Source organism: Adiantum capillus-veneris, chromosome 11 (genome assembly GCF_014529385.1).
Source record: "Adiantum capillus-veneris isolate H3 chromosome 11, ASM1452938v2, whole genome shotgun sequence".
Classification (NCBI taxonomy): Eukaryota; Viridiplantae; Streptophyta; class Polypodiopsida; order Polypodiales; family Pteridaceae; genus Adiantum; species Adiantum capillus-veneris.
This window is the reverse complement of record NC_140941.1, coordinates 113,833,597-113,853,067: the sequence shown is the minus strand read 5'-3', so window position 1 is coordinate 113,853,067 and position 19,471 is coordinate 113,833,597. Positions and strand designations below refer to the sequence as shown.

Here is a 19,471-nt window from a genome sequence, read left to right as displayed (position 1 = left end):
GATAGGTAACAAAGAAAAAGGTTAGCTAAAGAAGTACCCATGTGTGTGTGTGTGTGTGTGTGTGTGTGTGTGTGTGTGTGTGTGTGTGTGTGCCCTCCTTGTCCCAGGCATCGTACACAAGGGGTGGATAGTAGGCTCATTGTGAATGGGCCTACTACCTTATTAAAGAATTGAGGTTATTGTGGTTAAAATGCAAGCCAAGACAGTCATTTTGAGAAAGAGATTGTGTGATTTTTTAATTATGTCACTTCTTTTGAATCCATTAAGGCAAAATTTGTGTATAAGTATCTTGATATCTTCTCATGCTAAGAAGTAGTTAGAAGAGGAGTATACTATCAAGTAAAGGAGACTGATGCAGGTACAAAGAGCAGCTTTGTGGAGTCTATTATTGTTTTTTTTATGAATTCAATAGGTGGGATATCCAAAAGGTCCCGCTTCCAAGAAAACCTTTGGTCATAGTCTCCTACACATGGTTTATGAAGATAAATTGAAAAGTTAAGGAACTGTACCAAAGTGGAAAAGAATCCGTTTGATGTAGTAAACCTTGTCCATAGGTTGGTTCAACTTTTAAGCAATCAAGATAAATATGACTGATTTCCTCCGAGAATGATCTATTGTTGATGCTTAGTATGTCATCCATATATCTATAAGTATGCTTGAATATTGAAAGATTATGATACTTACTTTGTCACCGATGGTTTTGAGAAACCATTTGTATTCAAAGAACGCTAAGTATACACTACACATAAAAGGTGAGCAAGAAAAGCCCATGGGAATGCTCAGGCTTTGGTTAAAGCACCGTCCTCCTAAGAGAATAGTGTAGTTATCAAGGACCCATGATATATTTATACATAGTTTCTCTTCATCGAAGTGTATTGTTTTTAGAGTTTTAATGCATAGCTCTTTTTCCACAAGTTTTACCTTGTTCAATTGACCATGCATACATTCATGGCAATTGTTTACTATAGCGTTGAACTACCACTCATTTTATTTAATTAAGGTTCTATTAGATTTGTCATGTTCTTCATGGGTAGTTATTCATATTGAAATTATAGTATGTTGTGATATATAGATGAGCAATATTTAAAAAGAGGTTTGTAGTGCTCTCATATTTCAACCATATGTAGTCTTTCTTTGTCTCTCCATACTCCATCTTTGTGCATGCACACGCACGTGTGCACACACACACACACACACACACACACTCGTGTTTCTAAATACATTCTCATCCCAAGACCATTGTACCATTTGGGTCATTACTTTGCGTGAATTCTAGGAGTTCATCTAATTTGCAATACTCCTCCTGACTGGATGAGTAATCTCTTAGTCCTTTACTTTGTAACTTGTTAATATGGGGTTATCACCGTGTAGAACCTCGTGGGATCGTCATAAGTGTGATTGTCTCCTTGACACACCTTTTGGTAATGCACTAGTTGACTCTCTTCAAATTTTCTTGCTGGGAAATCCCCCTACCATTGAAATTGTAGGGGCTTAGAAGGTGAAGTTTCATTCCTACCGTTTGCATCTCTCTCTCTCTCTCTCTCTCTCTCTCTCTCTCTCTCTCTCTCTCTCTCTCTCTCTCTCTCTCTCCCATCCGCATCCCCTCGTTTCCCTAGTAGGCTTTAGGCCTATGACATGCCTCAATGTTGTCTCACCCCCTTTTGGTTATTGACTATGCACTGCAACATCACATGGAAGCCTTCCTCCCCCCTTGATGTGCCGATTGGCTCTCCCTTCTATTATAAGTACTGCGGGGCTCCTTTACTTTATGCATCAGTGTATAAGTTTTGGCTTCTTTTAGTCTTGTTCTTAGGAATATGGATATTTCCTTGCTCTTACGGATTACGTTGAATACATACCTGTACACGCTTGTGGCTGCCTTGGTCTGTTGCTCACACATGTACAACTATGGGACTTTCTGTGGCTTTATGATTATTGTTTGATGGATGGCAGCTGACTTGATTGAGGGGTGATGGCCTTTTGATAAGAGCACATAACAAAAAGTTTTTTTTTAAAGAAAAGACATTCTTTTGTTTTAGGTAAGTAGCTAATTTAAATTGTTTAAAGCATGACATGGATCAATCAAACTTGATAGGTTTTTTGACACCTGTAAAATGTATCCAAAGCTAACAAATTTATTATCTTGTTTATATGGATGCAGGTGGTGATAATTCTATCTTTGCTTAAAGAGGATTAGGTTTGTTGCAGTCAAACCTTGAAGGTGACGACGCATTTCATCTATATATTGATTTTTTGTCTTAATCACTAGAACGATGCCTCATCTAACCATATTGTACAAAAATGATTCGAAGGCAAAAAAGTTTTGTGCAAATCACCTTCCCAATGTCTAAAGCGAGCTATCTTTTGAGTAAAGTGTTCTTTTGTGTATAAGTATTATCTTTGAAATAGCAACACACACATCCTATGCACAAGGCCTTCTTGGGCAATTGGATTGGCCGGGATGCTCTCTTTGGATTGTTTATGGTCTTTGGTCTTTGACACGCTATCTTTAATTCCTTTTTGGTTGACAGTGTTATGTGCTCGACACTGACCTCAAACAGGGGTTCCTATTCACAACCATTTTGGTCCTTTAACTTCGTTGGTTTTAGGAGGAGCTACCAATCATACTTCCTCCTGTTATCTATGTTATTTTGTTTCAGGGAATGACTACTATTTGAACTCCTCGCACGAAAGTCATCCACACTGTTTTATACTAGCTTATAAAGTCTTGAAAATCCTCAAGAGTAATGTTTACAAAAACACTGTCTGAAACTGTTTATCAAGTATTGCTTTGATGGTTCTCATAATCATGACTTATATTAAACTATCGTATACTCAATGGGCCTATTGCCTTAACATTAAGTATGGTGTCTAGAAAAGCATGGGCACGCGCACGCACACTACTGTTTCTACTCACACTCTCATCTCAAGACCCTTGTAACATTGGGGCCGTTGCTTGCCTAAATTTTGGGAGCTCATCTAATTTGCAATACTCCTCTTGACTGGATGAGTAATCTCTCAATCCTTTACTTTGTAACTTGTTAATATGGGGGTGCCCCTTATAAAACCTCGTGGGATCATCATAAGTGCAATTGTCTCCTTAACACACCTTTTGGTAATGCACTTGTTGAGTCTCTTCAATTCTGCTTGGTGGGAAACCCCCTACCATGAAATTGGTACGGGCTTAGAATGTGGAGCTAGATGCACGTTTGGTAGCCATATGTGGCTACTACTAGAATCTTGATCTTTTCAATTCAATTAAGCCTTGACAGAAGACTAACCCATGAGAGAGAGAGAGAGAGAGAGAGAGATATTCTAAATTGGTTTTGTCCCTATGGGTTTATTGATAGATTGTCTTTGTTTTTATGGTGAGACCCAAATATGAACAACACAAACGGGTGCATTGAAAAACCAATCTGTCCCATGGCCAAGGCTGCTAACAGCACTGTGCAAGTTCATATTCAATGCTAAATAAAATCATTACCAACCTGTTATTAATTCTAACAACTTGTGTGTTAGACAATCAATCAAGGTAGTCTTGTTTACCTCTCCAAGTCTTCTTAGTTGAACTAGCCTATCTCCAAAGGTGGCTAGCACAAAGGCATAATCATCCATTTTTGAAGGCAATAGAAGAAGAATGCATTGCTATTAGCTTGACAAGAAAAAAAGAACATTGTTATTTGATGGGTTCAAAGAGTCACTTGTTCAATCTGGCCAAAAAGGATATCAACTTCCCGGGGCATTCTTACAAATTGACCTTAAGAGACTCGTAACGGACTTGTTGTAGCACAATTTTTTTTTTGCATAATTGGCCATTGATTTGATTTTATACATATATAGTTGCAAATTTTGATGTTGCACAATTTACCTAAAGATAAGCTCATGTCTTTTCCTCATATTCCAAGTCTTCAATATCCCTTACAATCATAGAGATGCTTTGATCATATACATGAATTTGGCATCTTGTAGCCAGCAAGACAAGCTCATTTTGTGCGACAAGTTTTGAAATACTTCTATATTTTGACCATCATTCAATTATTAAGGAGTACATTTAGAAGCAACACATGTAATCTAGGCCGCGGTAATGGGTTGGATACTAACAACTTAAACTAACCTCCAAGAAAGAATAATGAGAGGGAAATCTAAATGTACAATTATTTATCCACTCTATATGTAAGAGAGGATAATTAATTAATTAATCTAAATGAGAGGGAGACAATAGTGGGTAGGGGTGGGGTGAAAGCTGATACAATGGAGCTCTGTGTGTGTGTGTGTGTGTGTGTGAGAGAGAGAGAGAGAGAGAGAGAGAGAGAGAGATTGAACTTCATTATTCATTATCAATATATAATGCAGTAAAAACAAAAGATAAGACTGGCATTTCGATCTCCGTCCCAATTCTAAATGCAACTTTCTTCCAAATACCCATTAAAGTCCTGACTAAATACCTTGCTATCCCTACTAATGTTGTTTGTGCTCAATAATGGTTTCAGAGCTGTTATTGATGAGGGCCTAAACACAGCACTTGTTATGATATAGACATGGACCATGCTCTTCCGGAACCATTACTCAATGGCCTAAGGTCAACCACTAGTATTGTCGGCACGGCCAATTGTTGAACAAAAGAAGACACACAAGTTCAGTAAAAGTAGAGAAAAATCGAATGTTCGGATCAGTATCTTGTTACCATAGAGAACCAAGATGGCCATTGCAAAAATCAGAACTTTAAAAATTCAGAACGACATCAGGACTGCTGTCCAAAAATTACCTGTTTTCAAGACATATGAACGCATAGCAAAACGTCAGACCATTAGCTTTGTGGAAGCAAAAAAAAAAAACTCATGTTGTAGGTCTCAATGGTTTGAAATGTGAAAGCAAATTTTAGGTGACAAGAATACCAACAAGAGCTCTACTAGACAGAAAGCTGAATAAAGTACAATAAAATTTGCACTAAGCTCTAACAAAAACGATGGCCAAAAGTTTTCTTTACACATGTCGTGGGAGAACATTTTGGTCCATAAGAGGTTCTTAATCATGGGTTGTGTCATCTGGAGGGACCATCTTCTCAAGAGACTCCACATCCCCAACTTCAGACAGTGTTTCTATTCGAATGCTATCTGCGTCCGAACTGCAAGACAAACTTACTTGTCACAAACTATCCAATGTTCCTTGAAGCATAACAAGATCAAAGACTAAAGCCCAGAAAAACGTGTTTCTTACTCGGTAACCCCAAAAATTTCTTTCACCCGCAAGGAGCCCCCGGATGTTACTTGACAAAATTCATCTAGCTGGTTTTTGGAAAACAAAGACAAAATAAAGCCAAGTCTAAAACAACATTATTGTTCATAAATGCCTCAAAGGAGAACCCACACACCTCCGAAAGATAGAGTAGCTTGCTAAAAAGCGCTTGAACGGCTGCTTTCTTTTTCACTCCCTTCTCTGTCATACCTCTTGTATCCATCAGCACTGGTCCTGAAAGCAAAAAAAATGTCGTTTTGGTACTGTATGCAGTTTCAGTCAATACTGAAAATCCAGCCAGAGAGAAATACCTTTTTCTTTTACAATACGTTGTGAGACGTCGCTTAAAACATCAACTATTTCAGAGTTGTCCAGTTCAGAAATTTTTCGCAAATGAATCAGATTAGCCACTAGATCTGGATCGAAGGGCTTCTCATTCAAGGCATATCTGATGTACTTCCGCAAAATCTCATGTGTTGTAAAACCTGTCTATTACAACAAATCACAAGGGGCAGAAATTACGTGTTGAACAGACTAAATAAGAACAGATCACTATTTCAGCTTGGTAAGTGGGGAAAAAAAACGCCCAAGAATATTCAAGGACTCTCCCCATTGCTACGCTAGCGCACTCACTCTTTCCAAGATTCATTATGATATCATCTAAATCCTTTCAAGGCTCCTTAGTATATTTTGATGAATAAGGATGGCTATAAGGCCGCTTCTGAGTAGGCCACCCCCATGAACGATGAGTCTCCCTGAATATCACTAGTCGATTTTGCAAGTAGTCAAGGTCAATCAAATCTTGAAGAATTCACCTCCATAAGGTTAGAAAAGTATGAACTTAAGATCTAGAAGAGGTACTTACGCTTGCACAAAACACCAAATCAAGGCACACCAAGGAAGAAGCTACCAAAGCTAGACTGTTTCAAAATCGTCCTATTTATTGAAAGCCAATACAAAGACAGCAGTTAATACAAAATGGCATAGACAAGGGAAAAATTGATGGAAAAGCTTACTCCTACAACATTGACATAAGACAAAACAGAAAATTCTTGAAGAACCATTGTTTCAAATTTTGATTGAGATTTTGAATACTATTTGCAAATTGTTTAAAATAAAACTTATCTGTTTTAAACCTGTCTTGGTGCCCACTGAGTGTTTGATTCTCGTTTAAATGCTGGTTTCAAAATTGTCTGAAAACCTGTGGACGATGTAGACTACTGTCTAGGGAGCTAGTTGTATTTGGGACCTCTAAACGACGTAGGTTGAGGTCTGGGAGCGTTTGGTTGGATATGGCCTTTGAACGACGTAGACTTTGGTTTGGGGAGAGTTTCGTTGAATCTGAATGTTTTATGTTATGCGTTTGCACATGTGAATTTCGTGTCATCTGCAAAGCAATTTGTGAAGCATATGAATCTGATAGTTCCAATTCCGATGAGATTGCTTGGCATTTGGTTGGATATGGCCTTTGAACGCCGCAGACTTTGGTTTGGGGAGCGTTTAGTTGAATCTGAATGTTTTCTGTTATGCGATTGCACATGTGAACTTTGTGTCATCTGCAAAGCATTTTGTGAAGCATATGAATCTGGTAGTTCCAATTCGGATGAGATTGCTTGGGTATGTGATCTTAGTCCATCTTAGTGCCGTCTGGGTGTGACGGCTAACATTGTTATGCACGAATATCAAGAGCTCCGATGCGGATGAGATGACTGAATGAAAATTTGCTTGTGGAATTGCATGGTGGTAATGCATGCTACAAAATGTGTTGTCTGGTATTGATGGGCATTGGCATATATGAATAAAGGCAGTGTCTGCTAAAAAATTGGATTGAGTTTTGCAAGTCTAATCACGGACGATTACTCTTCTTTCAAGAGGGGGGTATGTCACAAGTTGGTGATGTGGCATGGCCCATAGGGGGTTAGAGCCATTAAAGACCACAACCATGGACAATCGGCCGAGGGGGACACAAAGGCCTAAAAACTGATGACGTGGACACGCCGTACGGATAGCCAGTGGAAATGTCATAGGCGTGCCCAACTGAGGAAATGACCGAGAGGACAAGGGGTTAGAGAACCCAAAAGAAGTGTGAAGATTTGGCCGTGACGCCTAGGGGGGTAGGGTTTTGAAAAACCCAACCCCTACCAACTTATAGAACACCAGCCGAGGGGCTATACCCTAAAAATTTAAAAGCCAAGCCCTACAGCTGATTTCCGAATTTTGTGCTGGCATGATGACATGGCAGGCTATATAGATTTCTACGAATTACTCTGGCAGATTTGGCAGATTTGCGCAAGCTTTTTGAGAGTAGATGCTTTTGGATAAGAGCTTTTGGGGCTCTGCTTTTGGGCATCCCTTGTACTATTTATAAGGACCCTTGGGGCCTTACTCTAGAGAGCATCTGGACCCACAGTCTAAGAGAAGAGGACCCTCGCGACCTATACCTCTGTGAAGCAATAATAAGAAATACCAAAAGGGGCGCCAATCTTATTGGGTCAAAGGCCCTAAATGACCCCCTTTATGTACACATTGAACCTGGAGACATTTTTAAAGTCACTTCTAATAAAATTGGGAAGGCCACAAAACCACTTATGTGGGTTTCCCCAAATCGTATGAGCTCTCTCTCTCTCTCTCTCTCTCTCTCTCTCTCTCTCTCTCTCTCTCCCTGCTTTCGATCTGCAACGCTTTAGTATTCGCCTGGCAGTAGCCTCTCCTTCGCACTTTCAATTGGTATCAGAGCCCTAGGATTCGAAACAGGACCTGCGCAGGCTGTTGGACAGCAAGCTATATTGCTTTCTTGTAACGATTTTCACTTCCATCGCGAAACTCCTTGCTTCAGGGGTCAAGAGGATCAGCGAAACTGCCAAAACAGCCCAAAACAAGTTGTTTTTAGGTCAAAACAGGTGATTTACACGTTATTACAGGTTAAGCAGCAATACGCAGGTGTACCAAATTTATGGGATCATATGTATTGATGTTTACTGCCAGGATTTGAGTGAGTATAGGTGATTTAAATCGTATATTCAGCTGAAAATTCAGATTTGGATTGTTTCATGTAAAGAAACTGTGCTCTTTTGTATGCAAAGTCTTGAGGTTGCTCCTATTTGCTGAAATTTTCAGCCTATTGCATCTATCTTGTATACACACTTGAGGGTTGAGTTAAGATGGCTGCTACCTCTTCCGCATCTGACACCAAAAGTTTCATAAAAATCAAACGGTTTGATGGTCAAGGTTTCGACCTTTGGCAAGAACGCATGCAAGGTATCCTTTTCTTAAAGGATTGTGAAAATGCATTGGAAGAGAATAAGCCACAAGGTTTGTCTGACTTAGAGTGGGCCGGGTTGAATAAGAAGGCCATGGCCTACATCAAAATGGCTATCAATGATGACATTTTGACGGACATCAAGTGTTTGGACACAGCTTATGCTATATGGCAAAAGCTAAAGTCCAATTATGAGAACACCACAACTGTGAACCAAGTGCATTTGATGCAAAAGTTGGTGAATATGCAACTTGATGACTCGAAGTCAGCTTCTAAGCATTTGAGTGCTTTTACAGGTGTGTTGAGTCACTTGTAGGACAGTGGGCTTCAACAAAATTTGATGATAAGCTGAAAGTTGTTTTCTTTCTTATGACATTGCTAGATACTTGGGAGACATTGGTTGTCTCCTTGAGTAACAATCCCAGCCTCACCTATGGCGTGTGAGAGGGTCTATTCTCAATGAAGAGATTAGACGCAAGTCTAGTGGGGAAGGTTGTAGCTCTGCCTACAATGCAAGAGGTAGAAATCAAAAGCATGATGCGGGCAACATGACTCAAAATAGAAGTAAGAGCAAAACAAAGGATAAAGATGTCACTCCCTATCAATGTGGCAGAAAGGGTCACAAGAAACCCGATTGCACGTATTTCAAGAAAGAGCACGAAAGGAAGAAGGAAGCACAAGAGAAGAAGAAGAAAGGGGAAAATCAGCAGGTGATTCCTCCAACGATGCTGAAAATGCAAATGTATCCTCTAGTGTGGTCATTGAGGAGTTGTCAGATGTTGAGGAAATCTTGGTTGAGGCTTCATGCCCCTCAGATTTGGTAATAGCTAATGCAGAAGACATGCTTATCTCAAAGAAAGATGTCATTGATGCATTGCTTAGTGCTAATGATGGCCTATCCTAGTCTTGGATAGTAGATTTTGGTGCTTCTTTCCATGTGACTCCATCTTTGGAGTGTTTTGCTACATATGTCGCAGGCAATTATGGCAAGGTGTACCTTGGTGATAATTTTGCTTGCAATATTGAGGAAATGGGTGCTATGCGCTTGGCTCTTAACAATGGTCAAGAGCTTTTAATGAATGATGTCAGGTTTGTACCAGGCATTAAGAAAAGTTTGCTATCAGTTGGCTAGTTAGATGCACATGGTTTTACTACCATCTTTGCTGGGGGTTCATGGAAGTTGCGTAAGGGCTCTATGCTTGTTGCTAAAGGGTCTAAAAGAAGTACTTTGTACTATCTTCGATGCAAAGCTTTGCTTGGCAAGTTTCTTGTTGCTGAAATTGCTTCACATACGGAATTATGGCATAAGAGACTTGGCCATATGAGCCAAAAGGGTATTGATGTGCTTTTTTCTTTGAAGAGGATTGATGTAAAAGCCAAAAAAATTGATTTTTATAATGATTGTCTTTATGGAAAGCAAAAGAAATCTTCTTATTACTCTGGTGTCTCTTACAAAGCTAATCCTCTTTATCTTATTCAATCCAATGTATGCACTATGTATGTTAAGTCTTTCGGTGGTGCATTGTATTTTGTTACATTTATTGATGTCTGTACTAGGAAAGGATGTGTGCAGAGTGAGACTTTTAATGCTTTTAAGAAGTTTTATGCTTTTGTCACTACTCAAAAGAGTGCTAAGCTTAATTGTATCGGGTCCAACAATGGAGGAGAATATGTATCTGTTGAATTTCAATGTTTTTGTGATGATAATGGGATCAAAAGGGAGTTGATAGCCCCTTATAATCCGTCTTCTAATGGTGTGGCTAAGAGGTACAACCGTACTTTATGTGAGAGAGTGCATTGCATGTTGTCCACCGCTAATCTTTCCCAAGAGTTCTGGGGAGAGGCATTAAAAAATGAAGTTCATATTTGCAATCGCTCTCCTAATAGTACGCTGAAAAATGACATTCCAGAGGAGGTTTGGTTTGACAAACCTGCCTCTTATGATCATTTGAGAGTATGTGGCTGCGAAGCTTTTGTTCATGTACGCAATGACTTGAGAACAAAGCTTGATATGAAGTCCATTAAGGGAGTCTTCCTAGGTTATGGGGAAGAAGGTAAAATGGGCTATAGAGTGTGGTTACCACAATTTAGAAAGGTAATTCGCAACCGAGATGTAGTGTTCAATGAGGCAAAATTGCTTAAGAATGCTACAAAATCTGATTCTGACAAGAAAACAGACAGATTTCAGCCTCTCGTGCCACAGATTTCAGCCTCTCGTGCCACCCATTGATGTTGAAAAAGAGCCTCATGATGCATAACTGCAAGCTGAAATTGATAATCAGCCGGTTAACCTTGAGCCAGAAGAGGTAGGACATGATATTGATGCTCCTAATGAGGATGGACAGCTACCTGAATTGACTGAAAATAATTTTTAGCAGCATGATAGAGCTGAAAATGAGTTGCCTGATGATGTAGAACCGTTGCCTGAGAATGTAGATCATTGGGTACGCACGTCAACTCGTTTGAGAAGGTAACCGCAGAGATTTAACCCTTCTTTGCATCATGTAATGTTGTCAGATGAGGGTGAACGTCTTACTTAAAAAGAGGCCTAAGTCATGTGAGTCAAGCAGTAAGTGGGAGCTTGCACTACAAGAGGAAATGAAATCCTTGTATGCAAATGATACATGGGATCTTGTGCTTTTGCCTAAAGGGAGAAAGGCTCTTCCTAACAAATAGATGTACAAGATTAAGATCGTGGATGAAAACCCAAGTACAAGGCAAGATTGGTTGCAAAAGGATGTGCACAAAAAGATGGAATTGATTTCCAAGAAATCTTTTCCCCTATTGTAAAGCTTACAACGTTACGTGTCTTTTTTGCTCTCGTTGTGGTGCTTGATTTGGAATTGAATCAAATTTGCATACAGAGCCCTTTTCAGCTTGCATACTAGTTCCTCGTGTGTAGAACTACAAAACCCTCAGGTTGTTTCGTGTATATATCCTCCTCAATATCACCATGGTTGGAGACGATCATCATGGCAATGATATAAGAAGCTTGACACTTTTATGCTGTCTCAAGGCTTTAAACGCAGCCATGCAAATCAATGTTTGTATACGAAAAGGGATGAAAATGGTAGTCCCATAATACTTGTTCTCTATGTTGATGACATGCTGCTTGCCGGGAAACATAAGACTAGTCTCGATGCTCTTAAGTGTAAGCTAAATTCAGCATTTGCCATGAAGGATTTGGGTGATGCAGAGCATATTTTGGGCATGGGTATTAAAAGAGATAGAAAGCTGAAATTATTGTTTTTATCTCAAGAAAAGTACATTGCAAAAGTACTTGACAGATTTAATATGGCTCATGCTAAGCCTCTTGGAGTGCCTTTACCTCCATACACCAAGCTTAGCAAAGCAGATTGCCCAAAGGATGAGGTGGCATTGAAAGCAATGAAGGGAATCCCTTATGCATCAGCTTGTGGTTCTCTTATGTATGCTAGGTTGCCACTCGTCCCGACATTGCTTATGCAGTGGGAGTTGTTAGTCGATACATGTTGAATCCTGGCAAAGCGTATTGAGAAGTTGTCAAATGCATTCTGAGATATTTGCAAGGTACACAATCAAAGTGTATTTGCTATGGCAAAAGTGACTTAAAGTTGCACGGATATTGTGATGCAGACATGGCAGGTGACATGGATACCAAGAAATCTACCAGTGGATATGTATTTTCTATTCCTGGTGGTGCACTCTCTTGGTGTTCTAGGTTGCAGAAAATTGTGGCACTGAGTAAATACTGAGGCTGAATACATTTCAGCCACAAAGGAAGCCATTTGGTTGGGCAGACTGGCAAAAGAACTTGGCATGCCTGCTAGTACTTCAATGTTGGGATGTGATAGCCAGAGTGCTGTCTGTTTAGCCAAAAATGCCATGTTTCATGCGTGTACCAAACACATAGATGTGCGGTACCACGTCATACGTCAGGTATTGGAGGATGGTCTAGTCACCTTGACTAAGATCAATACACAGGATAACCCTGTAGATGTTCTCACCAAGAGTCTTGCTAAGGCTCAACATGAGCATTGCATACAGCTAGTGGGAGTTGGTTAGCTTAAAGGCGTCATTTATGCCTTTAGGTGGGAGGTTATTGGGTTAAAGGCCCTAAATGACCCCCTTTATGTACATTTCCAGGTTCCTTTCCAGGTTCCTTCAAAGGAACCTGGACACATTTTTAGAGTCACTTATAATAAAAGTGGGAAGGCCACAAGCATCCAAGGGCAATTGCTAGAATAGGGCAGCTTGCTTAATAAATCTCTTTAACCTCTCCAGATACATAAAGTGAATGAGGAGGGCTTTGATGGCTTCTTGTCCTTCAATAGAGACCCATTTCAAAAATTTGATGCTTTTCTTGAGAGAGTCAACTGGAAAAAAGGAAGTGACATTAATCATCATTAGCCATAAAGCATGGTCAAACCAAAGTACACTGCCATCACGACAATGGTCTCCTTTGCCATTAAACTCACAGCCACATTCCATGAATGGTCTGTGAATATTCCACAGTTGTGTAGTGTAGCTAGGGTCTCGGTCTGTGAGGGAAATGACTCCTTTTACTCCAAGGACGCATCCCAAGTTGATAGAATCTTTGTGTCTCAAATTGTGCAGCCAATGAGACAGGGCTCAATCATATCGGAAGAATTGGTTACCACAATGTGCTGCAAACCAATTTTTGTTGCATCCTTGTCCTTGTCATTAAGTAAGGTGAGGAGAAATTTCTCATTAATGGGAGCTAGTAGAGCATAGTTCCCAAAACCCCATACCTTTTGATGGGTGTCTTGCAGCATAGGTTCCATCCTTCTATGAGGGATAAAAGGGTCAGTATAAGCCTCCATAGGTTTAGAGACCTTCTCTAGAAGAGTTCCAACAACTGAAAATTCCTCCTTGACAGCCTCTCGCTCATCATCCTCTAGTTCTTCTGGAATGAGGTTACTCATATGGTTTGAAGGTGGTGAAAAAGACAACATGGGAGCCTTTTACACCATACTTTTCTTCCTTTGCCTGATTAGAGGGTCATTTCGGAGCTTCTTCCCATGCGTCTCCTCATGATGGAAGGGGAATTATCCCATCATTCTTTGTGCTGGTTACTTCTCTGTGGCTAGTGATGGGTATTCTCGGGCTAGGGCATAGATGCATAGCCATGCTGGGATGTCCAGGATGGCTAAGAGTAGAGTGTCAAATCCTGCTCCAGCATTGTCACATGCTAAATCATGTTCAATGATGGTGTTGTATAGATAGGGTCCCTTATGCAAAGCAGTAGGCCTTGTATGAAAGAGGCTACAACAGGTAATCGGTCTGAGTATCCTAGTCGCATGAGTTCTTCATGCCAAGTGAACAAATTAGTGCTTCACCCATAGACTGCCAGTGTCGTGTAAGTGGGGCACTTGTTATCGATGTCAACTATATGCTAAACGCAAAGTAAAATTAAAAGGTACTCGTGTTTTTCTAAAACATGAGTGGGAAGATCCATGTAGAATTGGTTGGCGTTGTAAGGCCCAATGAGAAAGTCTTGCAGGTTGAGAGCCTCAGGATCAAAGACCACCACCTCCATATATAGTTGAACGCTAAAGGAGTGGGGGTAGTGGGAGAGGTGGTGGACCTGCAAGAGGTTTTTTCTTGCACCCGCCATGCAAGGATAAGTCCAGAGAGTGGGATAGTGGATTCGTGTAGGGTGGTACTTTGATTTAACCCCTCATGTATAATGGCTATCCACATCACTTAGTACCCTTACAGATTTTGCCAAAAATTCTAAATGATAGGATTTTTATAATTATGGGGAGGTTCCTACATAAATCTCAAATGGAGCAAAATCATGGTGTGTGTGTGTGTGTATGCTGTTATCGATTTCACGCTTGGAGTGTTCAAGCCTGATGCACGTCGTCACTACACACTTGTTCTCCTTTATACATCTAAGCGCCATGGCATCACACGATGCTTCTCCGCACGAGAATGGCGCCACTAGCACGCTTCAACCTATGGAGGAGATACCTCTTTCTCCTCTCGACTCCACACACACACACGAGCTTCGTCCCAAGGGTACTCCTCCATCCCTTGTTATGGAAGCATCCTTGATAGCGGTGCTACAATAACACCCACTCCAGGAGATACACTGACAACTCGTTGAGTTGCGTACCACGCACGTTCCGTTTTTGCCCGTAACCATGAGCACTTTGTCTCTTTCAGTTCCATCCCGACCTCTTCAAAGGAGAGAAGGAAGAATGTGAAGGACTGTTATTGACTCATGGCCGGCAAAATGGACAATCTACTTTGATTTGTATCGCTTCACTGAAGCCCACTGCATCCGTCAGATACAAATTGTGCCCTAGGGCGAGGCTTACACATGGTGGGCTAGGTTTCCACCTAAGTCTGAGCGGCCAACGACTTTTGCCTCTTTCTCCAAAGGATTCCTTCACAACCTTGCAAAGCTTCGACGTGCTTGGGATCGGCTCAATGCAAGGATCTAGATTCCGGTCTTTCATCTTCCTCAATTGTACGCGGTAGGCACTTGGACATGTTCGGAGTAAGATCAAAGCTCCGGAGATCTTGAATAAATTGAGAAAATGTACAATATGATGACCCTACAAAAAGAGTTAACTTGGAGGTAAGGTTCCGAACTTCGGACCCTCGACAGTCGAAGGTCACATTGAGAAGACAGAGTAGGTCATTATTCAGGTAGGGAAGCTAATCAAAGATATGGCTATAATCTTGATATTGCATTTGATTCCCGATGTGCTTTCTATTCAGCCTTGATTACTTTAGGGAGAACCAGTGATTGGACATAAAAGGAGCTTCTTCACACGGTGGTTGGATCTGTTGGACCAATTAATGAAGGTTTGGATTCAGAGGATGCCTAAAAGCCCTAGCTAGACAGTAGTCCAAGAAAGGAAAGCAAAAGAAAAAGGCACAAAAGGATGATACTTCCGGTACTCGTGAGAGATCCAAATGTCAGATGCAGCAGAAGTATTTAGGATTTAGCTCAGGTCTAGTACTCTGCACACAAACACAAGGGTTGCTTTACTTCACTTGAAAGAACTGAATCGAACTGAAAAAAAGAGAGAGACGAGAGAGAGAAAAGAGATGACACAGGGATGTCGGATCCCAACCCTCAAGGGCCCCCTTGATCTGTTGCCAGAGCAAGTACTTTCTTTATTCTTGCACAAATGCTACTACAATGATGCTGATGCTAATGGGTACTATGTCGATGACGGGGAGGTCTACAACGGGGCCATGCTGGTCATGCTGATCATGCGGTCCTATGTCGGAGACGGAGAAGTCGGCAACGAGATTCTATGTCGAAGATGGGGAGGTCGACGACAAGGTCATACTAATCATGCTGGTCATGCGGGTAATATGTCAAAGACGGAGAGGTCGTCGATGGGGCTCTATGTCGAAGACCGTGAGGTCGATGACGAGGTTCTACGTCGAAGACTGTGAGGTCGACGACGCAATCATGCTGAATCTGCCAACTGTGTCAATAGCTTGCATCTGCAACCATGACAAGGCTAGGGGCTGAAATCTGCTGGCGACCAAGGGGCTGAGATCGTTGACTGTTCTGGCTGCAAAACGCTGGTCTTAATTGCTGAAAACGCTGGAGTTCTGGACTGCAACTGCTGGCGCTGCAGGCCTCTGCTAACGCTCCCTCTTCTGCTTAGAACTGGCGCCAAATGGCTGCCCTTCATAGGCTGATTTTATTGGGTTGAGCAGGCTGCATTAGACTTCCACAATCTGGCCTAATAAATCCTAAGTGAAAAGTCACTTATTATTTCAAGGCTATAAGAGGTGGTTCCTATGCACGCGTTCATGCGGTACAAATGCTCATGCTAACTAACTGTGCAAGAGAGGGTATGCAACTGTGAACGGCCTGGGCATGCACGTCCTGCTAGAGGCTCACGAAGTGCCAGGCTCAATCCTAAGCTAGGCTGACTAATGCTAGACCATGGCAGAAGCATGTCCACGTAGCGCAAGTGAAGTGCGCATATGACATCCCCCTTGTTGAAGGTGAGGCACAACTGCCGATCTTCTATCTCTACTTTTGATGTTGATTGCTTCTGATGCATGTGGATGCATAACCAATGAAGATCCCTCCAAACAGAAGGATACTACAGATGTAGATCTCGTGCGATGTCAACACCGACCATACGAGTTGCTAGGTAGCCTTACTACTGTCGCAGAATGCCAACCTTCGTGCTAACTCTACCTTGCGAGTAAGACCTAACACTTGAATAGTTCTGTCGTGAAAACATTGCGGGTGAAGCTGAAAGCTAAGGGTGCTCAGAGGTATTTCCAAGGGTTTCTTGTTGACGAGAGTGGATGCATGCTACATGCGAATGCGAATGCAGAAGAGGGTTCGGGATCCTGTCTCCAACTCCTTCCATATCCGCATAAAAGGCAAGTAGATCTTGGTACTCAAGATTTGGGTTCTCGTGTATCCGATGTCGATCTTCCTTCAAAGACACGGCAATGAAGATGGGATCTGGTAAGTCCATGGTCGGGACTCAAAAGATTCTTCAAGGAAAAAAAAAAAGAGAGGTTCTTTGGGTTCTTGGGTACTTGGATTTCTTGGGGTTCTTGGTTCTTGATGGTTCTTGGTTCTTGATGGTTCTTGGTTCTTCTTGGTACTTGGGGTTCTTCCCTTGAGCTAGCCGAAGCACACACAGAACTCTAATACCAATGTCAGGTGCAGCGGAAGTGTTTAGGATTTAGCTCGGATCTAGTACTCCGCACACAAACAAAAGGGTTTTTTTACTTCACTTGAAAGAACCGAATCGAACTGAAAGAAAGAGAGAGACGAGAGAGAGAAAAGAGACGACACAGGGATGTCGGGTCCCAACCCTCAAGGGTCCCCCTTGCTCTGTTGCCAGAGCATACTTTCTTTATTCTTGCACAAATGCTACTACAATGATGCTCATGCTAATGGGTTCTATGTCGAAGATGGGGAGGTCTACAATGGGGCCATGCTGGTCATGTTGATCATGCGGTCCTATGTCGGAGACGGAGAAGTTGGCGACGAGGTTCTCTGTCAAAGACGGGCAGGTCGACGACAAGGTCATACTAATCATGTAGGTCATGCGGGTACTACGTCGAAGACGGGGAGGTCGTCGACGGGGTTCTATGTCGAAGACGGTGAGGTCGACGACGGGATCATGCTATTCATGCTGAATCTGCTAGCTCTGTTGATAGCTTGCATCTGCAACCATGACAAGGCTAGGGGCTGAAATCTGCTGGCGACCAAGGGGCTGAGATCGTTGACTAATCTGGCTGCAAAACGCTGGTCTTAATGGCTGAAAACGCTGGTTCCACTTGGCTGGAAACACTGCGGAGAAAAGGGCTGAAAACGCTGAAGTTCTGGACTGCAACTGCTGGCGCTGCAGGCCTCTGCTAATGCTCCCTCTTCTGCTGAGAACTGGCGCCCAATGGCTGCCCTTTATAGGCTGATTTTACTGGGTCGAGCAGGCTGAACTAGACTTCCACGATCTGAACTAATAAATCCTAAGTGAAAAGTCGCTTCTTATTTCAAGGCTATAGGAGGTGGTTCCTATGCACGGGTTCATGCGATACAAATGCTCATGCTAACTGACTATGCAAGGAGGGTATGCAACTGTGGCTGGCCTAGGCATGCACGTCCTGCTAGAGGCTCACAAAGTGCCAAGCTCAATCCTAAGCTAGGCTATGACTGATGCTAGACCATGGCAGAAGCATGCCCACGTAGCGCAAGTGAAGTGCGCACGTGACACCAACAAGGAGGTAATATCATAGTTACCCGGAACGCGGAACGGGAACGGCAACGGGATCCCCGCGGAACGGGGGAACGGCTAGGGGTCCGGAACGGGAACGTCGCAGAACGGGAGGTATAAAAAACACCCAAATAGTGCAATTTTTAGCTCCTTGTGTTTAAATACAAGGAGTATTAGAGTGCTTTGACTCTAATACTCACAAAAAACTCGTTTTGAAGACCATTCAACCTTGCTATGACTAGATGATGAGAGAGAGAGAGAGAGAGAGAGAGAGAGAGAGAGAGAGAGATGGAGAGGGAGAGATTTGAGAGAGTGGGAGGGAGAGGAAGAGAGCTTGAAGGCTTGAGGCCTTGAGCCTTGAGAGAGTGAGTCTTGAGAGGGAGAGATCTTGAGAGTGAGAGGGAGAGAGCTTGAGCCTTGAGGATTAGCTTGTGAAGAGAAAGGGGGAGGGGGGTGCATTTTATGAGTCCTTGAGGCCTTGCACACTTTCAAAAGAAGCCCAAACATTTACTTCAATTTTTTCAATTTTTGCCAAATTTGTTTGTAGCCGTTGGCCGTTCCAGGGGCATTCCGGAACGGTCCGGGGGCGTTTCGGAACGTTCCGAAACGTCAGACATTCCGGGACGTTCCGGAACGTCCGGGAAGGGAACTGCCCCCCGGAACGCCGGAACGGGGGCTAGGGGGCGTTCTCCGGTAACTATGGGTAATATGTCATTAGTGTGGAGAACAAGGCATATTCATCAGAATTGTCTGAAGAAGTCAGATTTGGATTTGGAGACCGCTGAGGCGGATCTGTTGCACTTGCTAGGTTCATTAGGACTTGCAAAGACTCACGGATGGATATCACTCTTGTCAAATTTCTCTCTTGAGACCAAGCATTTTCACTTCTTGCTTTGTGAACCGAACATTGAAGCAGGATGGCTCGACTAGTCCCTAGAGGAAGTGCGGGCCGATCTCCGATTTTTCCTATAACCTATAGCTATTGGTAACATGCTCACACGGGAAGGAGCTGTCACAAACTGATGACGTGGCATGACTACCTGGACAACACAGGTGCTGATGTGGCAGGAAGAGGTATGGACAGATGATGACGTGGCAGACTGTTCGGCAGAACCCGGATTTTGCACTGACATGTGCCTCGTGGCAACAATACGGACTCCCACTGTAACATTTAATGGCCTAAACATAGTGGGCATGAACATAGTGGGCATTTCATTAGAATAGATTCCTAATGAGAACTACAAGAGTGCTTGGG

At 42.3% G+C, this 19,471-nt stretch overlaps 1 protein-coding gene across 1 annotated transcript in view; it reads right to left on the bottom strand.

The window, feature by feature from the left end:
* Nucleotides 1–4,854: 4,854 nt before the first annotated feature.
* LOC147447859 (ribosomal RNA small subunit methyltransferase J) overlaps nucleotides 4,855–19,471 on the bottom strand; it is a 52,593-nt gene continuing 37,976 nt past the window's right edge. Inside the window, exons 3-6 of the mRNA XM_086523690.1 lie at nucleotides 5,547–5,724; nucleotides 5,372–5,469; nucleotides 5,218–5,285; nucleotides 4,855–5,125 (exon numbers count right to left, since the gene is read on the bottom strand). Of these exons, the coding sequence (XP_086379816.1) occupies nucleotides 5,026–5,125; nucleotides 5,218–5,285; nucleotides 5,372–5,469; nucleotides 5,547–5,724 (444 nt within the window). The 3' untranslated portion in view covers nucleotides 4,855–5,025. The remainder of the gene's footprint in view (nucleotides 5,126–5,217; nucleotides 5,286–5,371; nucleotides 5,470–5,546; nucleotides 5,725–19,471) is intronic.